This window comes from Candoia aspera, chromosome 1 (genome assembly GCF_035149785.1).
Source record: "Candoia aspera isolate rCanAsp1 chromosome 1, rCanAsp1.hap2, whole genome shotgun sequence".
NCBI lineage: Eukaryota > Metazoa > Chordata > Lepidosauria > Squamata > Boidae > Candoia > Candoia aspera.
Genome location: NC_086153.1, coordinates 39817690 through 39831493, shown reverse-complemented (window position 1 = coordinate 39831493; position 13804 = coordinate 39817690). Strand labels below are relative to the sequence as shown.

Here is a 13804-nt window from a genome sequence, read left to right as displayed (position 1 = left end):
TACTTGATAGATATGTGGAAACTTTTTGCCCAACTGATCGGTGACCAATTGTGGGCCTTCCCAGAGCAGGAGGATATCTTAACTCATACCCACTTCACCACTTGTCTGGACCAATGCAATGCACTCCACTTGGAGATGTCTTTGAAGACTTCTTGGAAGGTTTAATTAATCCAGAATGCAGCATCCAGTTATTAGCTAGTGATCATCACCAGGAATATTATATATGTGCTGTGAGTCCTACATTGGCTCCCTGTTAACTTCTGGATGCAATTCAATCTGCTGGTTGCCATCTATAAAATCTAAAAGACTTGGTACAAAAATGCTGCAGGACCTCCTTCCCCAACCAGACTTGTCACACCTGACTTGTCTCTCACAGAAAAAAAAAATGTTGATGATCCCCCATTTCTGTAATATATGGGAGGCAGAGCTTATAGGTGCTACTTTTCAGCACTAGTCACAATGCAGTAGAATAGCTTTCCCCTAGATATTAAAACTGCCTTCACTATTTTGGTTTTCTAATCTAGATATTTTTGAAAATCAAATTGTTCTGAGGGGTGTATGATAAGCATTAGGATGCCCAGTTTAGTTATTGATTTTTTGGTTTTTTACTTTTAATAACTGTTAACTATACTGTAGATGCTTTAATGTTTAATTACTGCAACCCACCAAGTATCTGGCAATAGATTAAATAAATAAATAAATAAATAAATAAATAAATAAATAACTAACTAACTAACTAACTAACTAACTAACTAACTAACTAACACCAGTTCGGTACCTGCTGCATTAGCTTCCAATAGGTTCGAAATACAATTCAAAGTACTAGTTTTAATCTATGAAGCCCTTCATCACCCATTTCCTAGGTATCTTCAAGAATGTTTCCTTTAGATAGAACCAGCTCATCTCATGAGGGGATGCTTAAGATTCCCCTACTTTTTGAGGGACTGGGGGCTCCCAAGGCACTGTTTTTCCACTGCAACCCCATTACTTTGGAACAGGCTTCCCTAGGAGATTCAGTTAGTGCCCAAATTGATGGCATTTAGGAAGGATATTAAAACAATCCTATTCAAAAGAACCTTTGAGTTGTTTATTGTTCTTATGCTGCAAACCATACTGGAATACTGTATTATAATAAATCACTGAATAAACTGAAATCAAACAGAAGACACTTATACCAGTAGAACCTTGCTGTTCAGCAGGTTCATCTAACCCTCTGGAGATTTTTAGGGGTGGTAGCAGGAGAAAAAGAAAGGTAAGTTATATATGCCAATACCACTCACAACATTATTAGGTGCAAATTTGCTTCTTCTGCATTCAGCATGAGCGGTTTTTAAATAAATAAATAAAGACAATCAGTCTTCTATAAAAGTTAAGTTACTGGGACAAGGGGATGAACAATTTGCACTGTTCTCTTCTTTTAGTACTGATATAAGTAACTGATAAACAGGCATAGATATATGCAAAGTAATATTTTATTCTGAAGTCATATGTAATGTCTCTTTGGCAATTAGAAGAATCTAACTGTTCAGGTTCCATCTCAACAAATAGGTATATTAAAGTGACAGCACTGCAAAGATGAATAATATAATAGTGCCCTGTGGGCAGAGAGATAGTATATAAATTGAAATAATATTTATTTTATTAAAAAAATTTATAAGGCCACTCAGCTCACACATGGAGACTCCAGATGGCTTACAGAATTAAAAACTATACAAACACAAAAGACACCCTGCCCCGGCAGCAGCAAACACATTCGTATCAGCCACTTGACTGGCTCCAAAGCAGCCTGGGGATGCTTCAAAGCCAAATATAAAAATATAATAGTTTTTTTTCATTTGTTACAATGACAAAAGAAATAGAAAAGACATCACTTACAGGTCGGACTTCACCATTAGTATTGGTATACTGCCGGGCCAGACCAAAGTCTAACATATAACATTTCCTGTAGGTTGAAGGCAGGCGTCCCATGGCAAAATTAGACTAAACAGAAGCAATACAAAAAAGTTTAATATATCAATACCCCTTCTCATGTAATGAAGCCCCTATCCAAAATCCGTTCCAGTTACTATTTTTATATTTCCCATTATTAGTCATTTTACTTTTACATCTGTGATTAAAAACAGTTCCCGCTATCCAAAATCTGTTCCAGTTACTATTTTTAACATATTTCCCATTATCAGTCATTTTGCTTTTACACCTGTGATTAAAAAGAGTTCCTGCATTTAATTCAGTAGCTTCCTGAAAGACTAAACATACCAAGCTCAGTTCAATCTCTCTTCAAATAACTGTTTCTAGCCACTTGAAAGTAGAACTTGTTGCCCTTCTCTGAATTTGTTCCAATTTCTCTGAATTCTTTTTAAAATCTGATGTCCAAACTGGATAAATTTGAAGTGGGGTCCAAGTGAAGCAAAGCAAACCAATTTAATTATTTAGAAAACATCCTTCTATTGATGCAGCCTAAAATCACATTTTTTTGCAGCTGCATCACATTGCTAATTCATACTCAGCTTGTAATCAACTATTACTTCAAGATTTTTTTCATAACTTTTTGCCAATTCAGGTATCCTATACCTTTACATTTGATTTATGTATCCTATACCCCTAACTGTCTCTATTGAATTTCATCGTATCATTCTGAACCCACTTCTCTAACCTATCAATATCAGTTTGTATTTTATTTCTAACTCCTAGAGTATTGGCTATCCTACCAAATGTGCTATTTTCAAATATGAGGTAAGCTGTAGTACAGCAAAAAGAAAAGGCATGAGAAAGCTGATGTAGAGAAGGAGACAAGAGTGATGAGGATGGCACAGCAGACAGAAAAGCAACATTGACAAGGTGGAATAAGCAAGCAAATACGCCATATTCCTGTCTCTCCTAAATCTAGTACTGCTGTTGCTGGTGATATTTTCTGAAAGGACAGGAAAACACTGATATTTTGCCATCCTTTGCTAAGAGGGGAAGGGTTCTTTTTTCCTCTGAAAAAAGGTTTCTGTGTGAATATTATGTATAAGTATGCAAGTACAAGGCTGTATGGAGACGTATGCAAAAGTGTGTACATAAGGGAGGAAGAGGAGACTTGAATGGACATGAGAATGTGGATGTATACATTTGGGCATGCAATCACTGACAAATGCACTCTTAAAAAACAGACTTGGTACAGCTCAAAAGTCCCTGGACTTTTATACAGTGCCTGAAGGAAAGGAAGGGTATCAATCCAACTAATAACTAAATAAACAAACACACAAACAAACTTAGGGGTTTAAGAGGTTACCTGGAGAAAGTGTTATAGGTACAAATAGAGACCGTTTGGTGTAGTGGTTAATGTGCTAAGCTAGAAACTGGAAGACTATGAATTCTAGTCCTCACTTAGGCATGAAACCCAACGTCACTCTCTCTCAGCCCAACCGACCCCACAGTGTGGTTGTTGTGGGGAAAATAGGAGGTGACAAATTATGTACACTGCTTGGAGATGTACAAAAATAAAGGTGGGATATAAATCAAATAAATACTATTTCAGTTTTCTCAATATTTAAATACTATGAATAATTCTGAAAATCCTATTTGAATTTGAATTCACTCTGTCGAAGAGGGAATCGTAGAGGCAATCCTCTTTGAAAGCCCTATCCAATTTCACAGCAATATGGTTCACAGTAGTCCCCAATCCGGTTTGTAGTATAGTTATTACTTTCTGATTGTGATTCTTTCATCTATGCATATTCTCACTCATTGGTAGAAAAAGTGACAGCAAAACATGACAGGATAAATGCCTTTGCAACTTGGAAATAGTTAAGTACACAGGGTCGTGATGTACCTGAGGCCTGACCTATCATAAAACATAAAGCCACACTTCTATATACATTTCATGGATGCACCTCTCTCTCCAAAACTCATGCAATACCCCGGAGGCGTACGTTTTCCAAGTATAAGGAGGATTGTGCTTACTTCTTAGTAAACATTTTAGTAAGCATTAACATCAGGAAAAACAATCTATGTAGGGAAGGTCCACCATCAAAATCTACTTACAGGCTTGATGTCTCGATGCAAGAATCCCACCGAGTGAATGGCTTCTATGGATTCTAAGATCTGCTTGCCTAATCGAAGAGTTGTGCTCAGCGTAAAAGTTCCTCGAGGCTGGCTTCTTCTGAGGTCTGCAAGATTCCGGCCCTGAAATAAGTGGATATCAGGTTCTGTACCAGATTTTGTCAGCAGATATTATTTAATGCACCAGAAGGAAGAAAAATTCTATGTTCTGCTTAGATCAATTAAGTTTAACTCAAACAGATTCTTCTGGGCTCATTTTGACAAATGATCATCTGAAGATACAGCTGGATGTTCTGTCTTCTGTCCAATCAGTATTGGCCTCCATTTGTAAAAATCTGTTAAGGAAGAACAACTGGACCATATCTTTTGACTCAACAGCAATTCTCAATAGTTAATTTAAAAAAACAGTTTAAGACATAAAATCTGCCTTTTCACTCTCTTCTATCTGCTGCAAAATGAAACAAGCACACTGAAGTGGCAGCTGCATACCCAGCACTTTTGGAGATACAAAGAGCAACACTGAAACTTGGAGGGAGTTTTTTTTCCTCTATTGCCCTAGAGGGCAGAACCAGAACCAATGGATTAAAATTACAAGAAAGGAGGTTCAGGCTAAACAACAGGAGGAATTTCCTGACTGTACAGGCTATCAGCCAATGGAACCCAAAATGGTATGTTCTCCCTCACTAGGGGTCTTCAACAGAGGCTGGATAAACATCTGTCAAAGAAGCTGTAGCAGTTCCTGCATGGAGCACAGGGATGAACTAGATGATCTGTATGGTCATTTCCAACTCTATGATTCTTTTCTGAGGCAGGAGAAATGGAAGGAACTGTGAGATTATTATGGAAAAAGAAAAGAAGCAATGATAGTAGAGTAGTCAGGATTGTTTAGCAGTAGGAAAGATACAATTAACTCCTTCTCATATCTACGGAACATGAGGATGGCATGTCCCAACACCAGGATTTTTTTAGACAAAAAGGATGAAATAAACTGAAACAAACTGTTATTTGAGTAACATCTTCCTAATTTTGTAACATCTCTTTGTTCAAACTAACAGAAACATTTACATTTTTTAAAAAATAATTTTATAGAAACATTTACAACTTTTTAAAAATAATTTTATAGAAACATTTACAACTTTTTAAAAATAATTTTATAGAAACATTTACAATTCAAAGGTTTCCCACTGCAGCAAAGTAAGTTACTCTGCATCTATCTACAGTATATGAATGAAATGGATGATCAGCGACCTCCATAACAAGTTGCAATGACATCAAAATAACACAAAAATATTTTTGCACAGAAGGCCCAACTTAGTATTTGTGTCATGACATCTGACACAAATTCACAAATAGCCTTAGTGTCATGATGCACATGCCATAGTTTGTCTCCACTTCCAACACCTATTTGCTGATATATGTTTGCTTGCTAATATTTGAATCTTTATCTTGTATTATGAAGCACAGCAAGAAAACCATTTTGGTCCTGAAAGATAGCATAGAAGTATCTACCATAAATAATTGACAAAAAATTCATATATGTAACATGTAAACAATTCTCAGATGAAAGATTTTCATTCTTTTTTGCATACTTTCAATGCTAAGAGGAAGGGGGCCTCTTGAGAAAGTGGACCAGGATGCCTTCTTAGATTATTTTTGAGCTGCTACTAACCTTCTCAGCAATGTGAGAACCAACTCTCACAAAAATCCCCAGTGCCCGTACAAGTTATTTAGCTATTCACAACTCCTTTGCCTTGCCTTCCATAAGACTCTAAGGAGTCATTTGGCCTCTAGAAATGTGGTACTAATTAATAATTAAACAACGCAGAGAGAGATATTATGTTGTTGTTTATTCATTTAGCTGCTTCCGACTCTTCGTGACTTCATGGACCAGCCCATGCCAGAGCTTCCTGTCGGTTGTCAACACCCCCAGCTCCCCCAGGGACGAGTCCATCACCTCTAGAATATCATCCATCCACCTTGCCCTTGGTCGGCCTTTGATCTTCTTGCAGTCCAAGGCACTCTCAGAATTTTCCTCCAACACCATAGTTCAAAAGCATCGATCTTCCTTCTCTCAGCCTTCCTTATGGTCCAGCTCTCGCAGCCATATGTTACTACGGGGAACACCATTGCTTTAACCATGCGGACCTTTGTTGTCAGTGTGATGTCTCTGCTCTTAACTATTTTATCGAGATTGGTCATTGCTCTTCTCCCAAGGATTAAGCGTCTTCTGATTTCCTGACTGCAGTCAGCATCTGCAGTAATCTTCGCACCTAGAAATACAAAGTCTTTCACTGCGTCTACATTTTCTCCCTCTATTTGCCAGTTATCAATCAAGCTGGTTGCCATAATCTTGGTTTTTTTTGAGGTTTAGCTGCAAGCCAGCTTTTGCACTTTCTTCTTGCACCTTCATCATAAGGCTCCTCAGTTCCTCTTCGCTTTCAGCCATCAAAGTGGTATCATCTGCATATCTGAGATTGTTAATGTTTCTTCCAGCGATTTTAACTCCAGCCTTGGGTTCCTCAAGCCCAGCATGTCGCATGATGTGTTCTGCGTACAAGTTGAATAGGTAGGGTGAGAGTATACAGCCCTGCTGTACTCCTTTCCCAATCTTAAACCGGTCTGTTGTTCCGTGGTCTGTTCTTACTGTTGCTACTTGGTCGTTATACAGATTCTTCAGGAGGCAGACAAGATGACTTGGTATCCCCATATCACTAAGAGCTTGCCACAATTTGTTACGGTCCACACAGTCAAAGGCTTTAGAATAGTCAATAAAACAGAAATAGATGTTTTTCTGAAACTCCATGGCTTTTTCATTATCCAGCGGATATTGGCAATTTGGTCCCTAGTTCCTCTGCCTTTTCTAAACCCAGCTTGTACATCTGGCAATTCTCGATCCATGAATTGCTGAAGTCTACCTTGCAGGATCTTGAGCATTACCTTACTGGCATGTGAGAGAGATATTATACTGTTTATTTATTTATTTATCAACTTATATTGCCACCAAACGTATAACTCCTGAGACTTTTAGGTGACACCTGGGAAAGAGAAGGTGATTCCCTTTCAACTCCTCCTTGCTAGTCCTTTTCCATCTGTATGGTATTTCAGAAGATAAGAAACTTTCCACATTTTTTGCTTGCCTATAAAACTGGTCCTCTGGATAAGAATCCAGATCATCATTGATGACCTGGTAAATACAATTATGAAGTTTTTTTTTAACAAAGCAGAAAGGCTTACCTGAAGTTGCATAACAACATAGTTAAACTTCTCATTCCTTCCACAGCCAATGAATCTGCAAACATGATCTTTCCCTGCAAAGTGTAAAAGCAAATTCCATTCTCAATAATCAATCAGAATACAGATAGCTTGTCACTATCAGAAGAGAGTTTTTCAAAGATTCTTCCAGAATCCCTGTGATTTCTAAGTACAAAGCTCAATGGATCACAAAAAAATTAAAAGCCTCAGAGATCCAGGATTCATTTAGTTTCCTAAGCCATTCCATGTAGTTTTTACCCAGTACTCTGCTGTAAGATATCACCCTGGGATTCTTTTCTTGCCCCATTATTGCTATCTGAGAGAGAATGAGCTGTTTGCCTTAATTGTTACCTCCTGAAAAAGCACCTGCTAGTCCCACCTGGTTCTACCTAAAAGATATTTTTACCCAGCCAATTTTTAGCTACTTCACTGGCCACTGGAAATCACATCCTTGTCATGCAGTGCTTGGAATTAGTGTCTCATGTGATCAAGCAAGAAGAACTCATGGGAAATAGCTACCTAAATTGTAAATTCTGACCACTGACTATTTCCATTTTAACCAAACAGTTTCATATCTAAGACCCCTTACTGGCTCAACCTCGAATAGAATATTGAATATTCCCACAAATCAATGCCAGAGCTTCCATTTACAATGCTACTTTCATGGTTCTTTCTGGGTAATTGTGTGCTCTGGACTGTGCTTAAGCAGCTTCAAGTGTTTCACTTCATTTGAATTTAGATTAAAAAAGACTGTAAAAGATAGCCTAATGCATGTTATCTTTTTACAGTAATTCTTAGGGAACGGAAGTGCAGACTTGTATTTTCTCTTTCACTGGAATAGTAAATACAATTAGCTCTTGCTGTCTTTTTTTTTTCTTCTTTCTCTGAATTGAACATTTTTGCCTCTGCCACCTCCCCATTAACCTAGCTATCAAGTTTCCTCCAATCAGCAAGGTTGGACTGTTACATGATTTCCATAGCAATGCCCTCTTCTCCATAGTTGGAAAGTGTTATTTGACTATTTTTTTCTAATTTTCATACTCCCAAATAGCATGTCAGTCCATAAGAGAGATAGGCATAATAACTAAGACACTTTCTCTTCTGCATATACGTAAATATTTATTTCCCACATCTTTACCATATAAAGTAACTTTTTGAACTTTGTCGAAGTGTAATAGCAAATATTTATTTAATGTAATAATTCTTCATCAGTTGAGAGTCTGAATGAGATTTTGTCCTAATCGTTCCCCAAATAAGTACCTATTGCCCAGGCTGGTGAAACATAGGGCCATAAATCTAGTGTTTGTATAGCACATATCTGGGAGGAAAAAGAAATAATTTTTATCAGTTCCTGGCCAGGTGCATGTTTGCAAACAGAAGATATTTGGCACTGGTTTAATTTATGTTCTTGGTATTATAACATTTGCTGCAGTAACAAAAGCACTCCCTTCTGACTAAACCAGAAGCATGTAGTTCTCTTGGGATTGTAGGAAAAACGATTTACATGCATCTCCACAACGTATCTTAACTTGTCTAAAAGAGTTGCTTTTTCTCACAGGGAATACAATTATTGTAGCTTTGGATATGGAAGTTAGAATCTCCAACAGAAAATTCTAAACTTTCCTGACAAACTACAATTAATGTAGTTTGTAGAAAAACCCACAATAGTTAAAACAGTATGAAAATCATGTGATACTGCAACATAGGGATGTCACTGACATCCCTCATTATACTGTAAGAAAAAAGCTGTATTTTATATTTAAATACACTGTCATATGTTTTAGCACAAAGCAGGACATAGTGCAAACAAACTCCAGAGACTTCTATATACTTTCCATAATAATTTTTATCTCCTACCTTGTAGTTTTTTTAGGACAGCCACCTCCATCTTGAGAACTTGCTTTGGCTGCTGAGCTGACTCAACCTTCAGAGCTACATTCTCCCGAGTTAAAAGATCCATTGCTTCATAAATCTCCCCAAAGCCACCACCACCAATCTTCTTCAACTAAACAGGACACAAAATCATTGCAATACTTAGTAATTAGGGAGACTCCACATCTTACTTAGAAACATTGGAAAAACAGTACCAAGTTATGCAATGTTGTAAGACTGTCTTGGATATAACTAAGTGCATTTAAAGATACAAAAACAAAGCCAAATGGCTGCTCTCTCAAGAATAAAATGTGTAATAATAGACTCTAACAAATGTGGGCTGCTAAAATCCTGGAAAGGTATTAAGTGGCAGTAGATAATAGAAAATTAAATAACATTAAATTTAAATTTAATAAACCATTAAAATTCTCACTCTTTTCTATTTTATTCTATTTATAATCAGAAAGACTCAAGACAACTTGCATTAAAAGTAAAAGCAATCAAATGCAAAAGATATAAAAATGAAATGATACTACGGGGAAGTATATAAAAAACAGTTTCAACTATCTTTCGTAAGTCATCACTTGGTAGGATCACAAAACATCTTGGCCCGTGGCCTGGTCAAAAATCAAAGTGTTCAATGCCTTTCTAAAGCAGAGGAGGGATGGGACTTAACAAACCTTTGGGGAACAGGAACAGTATTCCAGACAGCAGGAACAACAACAGAGAAGGCATGCCTCCAGGATCCCACAAGACGGTGCATGCTTATTCTGTTAGATCTGATAGATCAAGCAGAAAGACAATCCCATAGATAACCAGACCCCAAGCCATAGATGATAACTAGCACCTTGAATTGTACCCAGAAACCCAGTGGTAACCAGCTCACAGAATATAGGTGTCACACAGGGATATTGAGGTATGCCCATAACTGCTTGCAGAGCTGCATTCTCTACTATATTCTGACTGATCAAAAGCAGCCCCATCTGCAGCACATCTAGATGACAGGTAACTTAGGCATGAGAGACCATGAGCAGGTTCTGCCAATAAAGGAGAAGGACACAATTGGCAGATTTTCTACGCAAAAGGCCTCCTGGCTGTAGGTACCACTTACTCTTCCAGGAATAGCCATGAGTCCAAATTGCACACCAGTTCTGCCTCAGAAATGCTACCCAATGGAGAACAAAAAATGGAAAATCCCCAGCACAGCTGATCCAAAGCCTCTAATTTTTACTAGGATTGAGCCTGAATCTATTCCTCGCCATCCAGATGCTAACAGCTTCCAGACACTGAGACAGCACTTCCACACAAAGCCAGACAGGGGTCCAGATATACAACTGGGTATCATCTAGCATACCGGTAATAGCTGACCCCATGCCATCAGATTAGTTCCCTGAGCAGTCTCATGCAGATATTAAACAGAAGAGGGAAGAGCACTGATCCTTGAGGAATAAGGCTCAGCCTACCCTTCCTCTCCTCTGCCCAACACTGATACCAATCTCAGAGAACACAAAACAGAGCCCCCTACTCCCAAAGTCCAGAAGGATACCATGATTTATGGTAATGGCCACCAAGAGGTCAAGCAGGACCAGGAGAGTTGTACCATCTCTGTCCCAGTTCTACCAGATAGCATCACAAGTAAGAGCAATGCTTTCTCAGTACTATATCCTGGCCTGAAACCTTACTGAAAAGGGTCCAGATAATTTATTTCTTGCAGAGCCCTCTGGAGATGCAGCCAGAGAGCATCTCTATAATGTTTGCTCAAAAAGGGAGGTGGGAGACCAGACAAAAATGTCTAATATCATTGGATCCAGCGACTGTTTCTTAAGGAGAAGGCACATCACCACCTCTTCCAGGCAAGGGGAACCGCCCCATTATTCAAGGATGAATTCACCATCACTTGGACCCAACCACAAGATTTCTCCCAGATGGCCTTGACTAAGCAGGAGAGGCATGGATCTAACCTGAGGGTAACCATGCTAAAAGCTCTGAAAATCTTCTCTACTTTCTCAAGATTCACAGGTTCAAACTCCACCCAGTTAATGGATGAAAAACTTGTCCCAGTGACCCGAGTCAGAGTCCACTTTAGAAGAGATCTGAGTGATTTTATCCATCAAGGGCCTGGCATAAACCTTGCAGTGTACTATGCATTAGCCTTTAAGATACAGTATTCCTCTGACCATACCTTCATTAAGAATGGTCAACTTGAAAACACTAATAAGAAACACATCAAAGAAATGGTGGAGCTCCGAGACAAAATAATTTGGATGCGAGGTTCATTATGCAGAAACAATTTGAGCTTTCTTTTAAGGCAGAGTAAGAGTAGCCCCTAGTGGTCTTTATGGAAAATTTCTTACTTGAACTTTTTTTCATTACCATCTGAATATAATTTGGAAATAAAATCTAGGTAATATATGGATTTTCACTATTATTCAAAATTATAGTTAAATTCCTTAAATCAACATCCAAAAATAGAATTTTGCAGTTCTTCCAAAAAGATATTCCATATCTTCAGAATATACTAGAATGAAGATAATTTTTCCTGACCTGCCTCCTTAGATAATTAACAAACATAAGAAATCAGCTTTTTTTCCTTTATCCAGTAATTTTTTCTTTATTCTATCTACAGTATGTGGTCACTAAGAGTCAACATCAATTTGATCACACATAATCAAAAAATCAAAACCAGATTTGGGAGCAAATGTATTATCTTCTCAAGTGGGAATCAGAAAAAAATTAATAGCTTGAATAAACATAATTTTAATAGCAGATGAACTCCTTAACTAAAGGATAAGTGTCTGTTATGTTGTAGAATATTGCCTCTGAAGTCCACAGTTTTTAGTTCTAATTTTTATAATCTTTGGAAATGTCTGTTTATTTTCATATTAATAATTGGGGGGAGGGGGTTCCTATTTTTCTAAGACCTTTTTGAAGTATTAAAAGTGTTTCAATCTGAGATTGTTTATTCCATTTTCCTTAACCCCTGAAAATGCATACAGTTTTTATATTTATGCTATCTTTAATTGTTTCATATTTTAAGGTCTTAGATGTGTATCTGAAAAGAGAAGGATCTTTTTAAATTGGGTAACTTAAAATCTAATATTTTTTTTGCAAAAAAATCTACTTTTCCTGATGAGATTCCTTACCAAAGAGATGGACTAGTCCAATATACATTTCTGGTAATTCAAAAACTAGTTTCCATGAAGACAGAGATTTTAAATTTCCAAAGTTTTCCATGTTACTCTGAGGTTTATATTTTGACTGGTCTTTTTTTGGGGTGGTGGTGGCATACAACTGATTTTTTCAAAAGACATTATGAGTACAACTGGAATATTATTACCTAGACCCCCTGATAATTCAGCAGAGGCTTGATTCTCCTTTCCCAGCATTTAAAGCTGTAAGAAGTATTTAGAGAATTTGGGGATGGATCCCTGTTGACATGAAAAATTGACAGCCTGGGACAACCTCCATTTTAAATTTGCAGGTAAATATATTTTTTGAACATTTGGGCAGAAATTATATTAGTACTCCTGAATTGGTAATGATTTCTTCAAAATATTTGATGTATTGCATAAAGAATGTGTATTACTTAAAGCTGTTGAATATCAATATATTCAATTAAAATATCTTTTGATTTCACAGAGAGATGCATTAGCAGCTTCTCAAAACCCTTACATTATTTGTACTAGAAGGAGCTTTTGAAGAGTTTAAACTTACAGTTTAATTGTATAAATTATGAAACATATTAGAAATACTGGTAATCATCAAGAGCTCTGGAATACAGGCTTAGAATACTCTATTTTAACAAATTAATAGTCTTGTATTTTAAATTATATTAATTATATTTCTTAAGAACTGAAGAGGAGACTAATTCATCACAGCTTATTTTTCATGTTTATTGGCCAGCTCAGCATATGTGTAAGAAGGGTTGGGAGACAATCTTTCTTTGCTGGAGATGTATCTGAGGGAACTCTGACACATACCATTTAGGCTTGCCCCATGGTTGTTCCATTTTGATCTAATGTTGACATTATTGTTGTGTGGGAAGAAATTAAGATCTCTCCCTGCCCGCCATGTTGTCTCCCCCCAGAACACTGACTGCCTGCCATTGCTTCTCCTCCCTGAGCACGGTAAAAGGTTAAAGATTACAAAATAGAATGGGTCCAATGCAAAGGGGATGGATGCAAGGGAAAAAATGTAAGAGGAAGCCCAACTGTTTAAACAAAAAATTCCCTTCGGATTTAATCAGAGACCTTGTAAAAAAAAAAAAGTCACTCTTTCACACAACTTAGCCAGCCCATTCAAGGTAAACATTCTTTCCCAGCCAAATAATCTCCATAATCAAATAACAAAAGATTCCTTCCAAGGTGAACATTCCAAGCTAGTAGACAAAGCCACAGCCCAGCAGGGAACCTAAACTATCAGAACAGGAAACCACAAACAGCAGGGAGCTTGACCATAGAGCGCCTCCTCTCTGAACCGAGGTAAACTGCACTTTCCTAGAATTCCTAGAGCGCGCTCCCTGCCAGGAAACTGGCTAGGTGCACTTTCCCAAAAGTTCCTAGAGGGCGGGAACACTTTCACATAACAATAGCCAAGCTCTCCTATATAAAGAGCTTGTGAGGAGAATACAAGCATG

At 37.5% G+C, this 13804-nt stretch overlaps 1 protein-coding gene across 1 annotated transcript in view; it reads right to left on the bottom strand.

The window, feature by feature from the left end:
• TTBK1 (tau tubulin kinase 1) overlaps positions 1-13804 on the bottom strand; it is a 111390-nt gene that overhangs the window by 65836 nt on the left and 31750 nt on the right. Inside the window, exons 3-6 of the mRNA XM_063302627.1 lie at positions 9154-9301; positions 7279-7352; positions 4027-4167; positions 1876-1980 (exon numbers count right to left, since the gene is read on the bottom strand). Coding sequence (XP_063158697.1) covers positions 1876-1980; positions 4027-4167; positions 7279-7352; positions 9154-9301 — 468 coding nt within the window. The remainder of the gene's footprint in view (positions 1-1875; positions 1981-4026; positions 4168-7278; positions 7353-9153; positions 9302-13804) is intronic.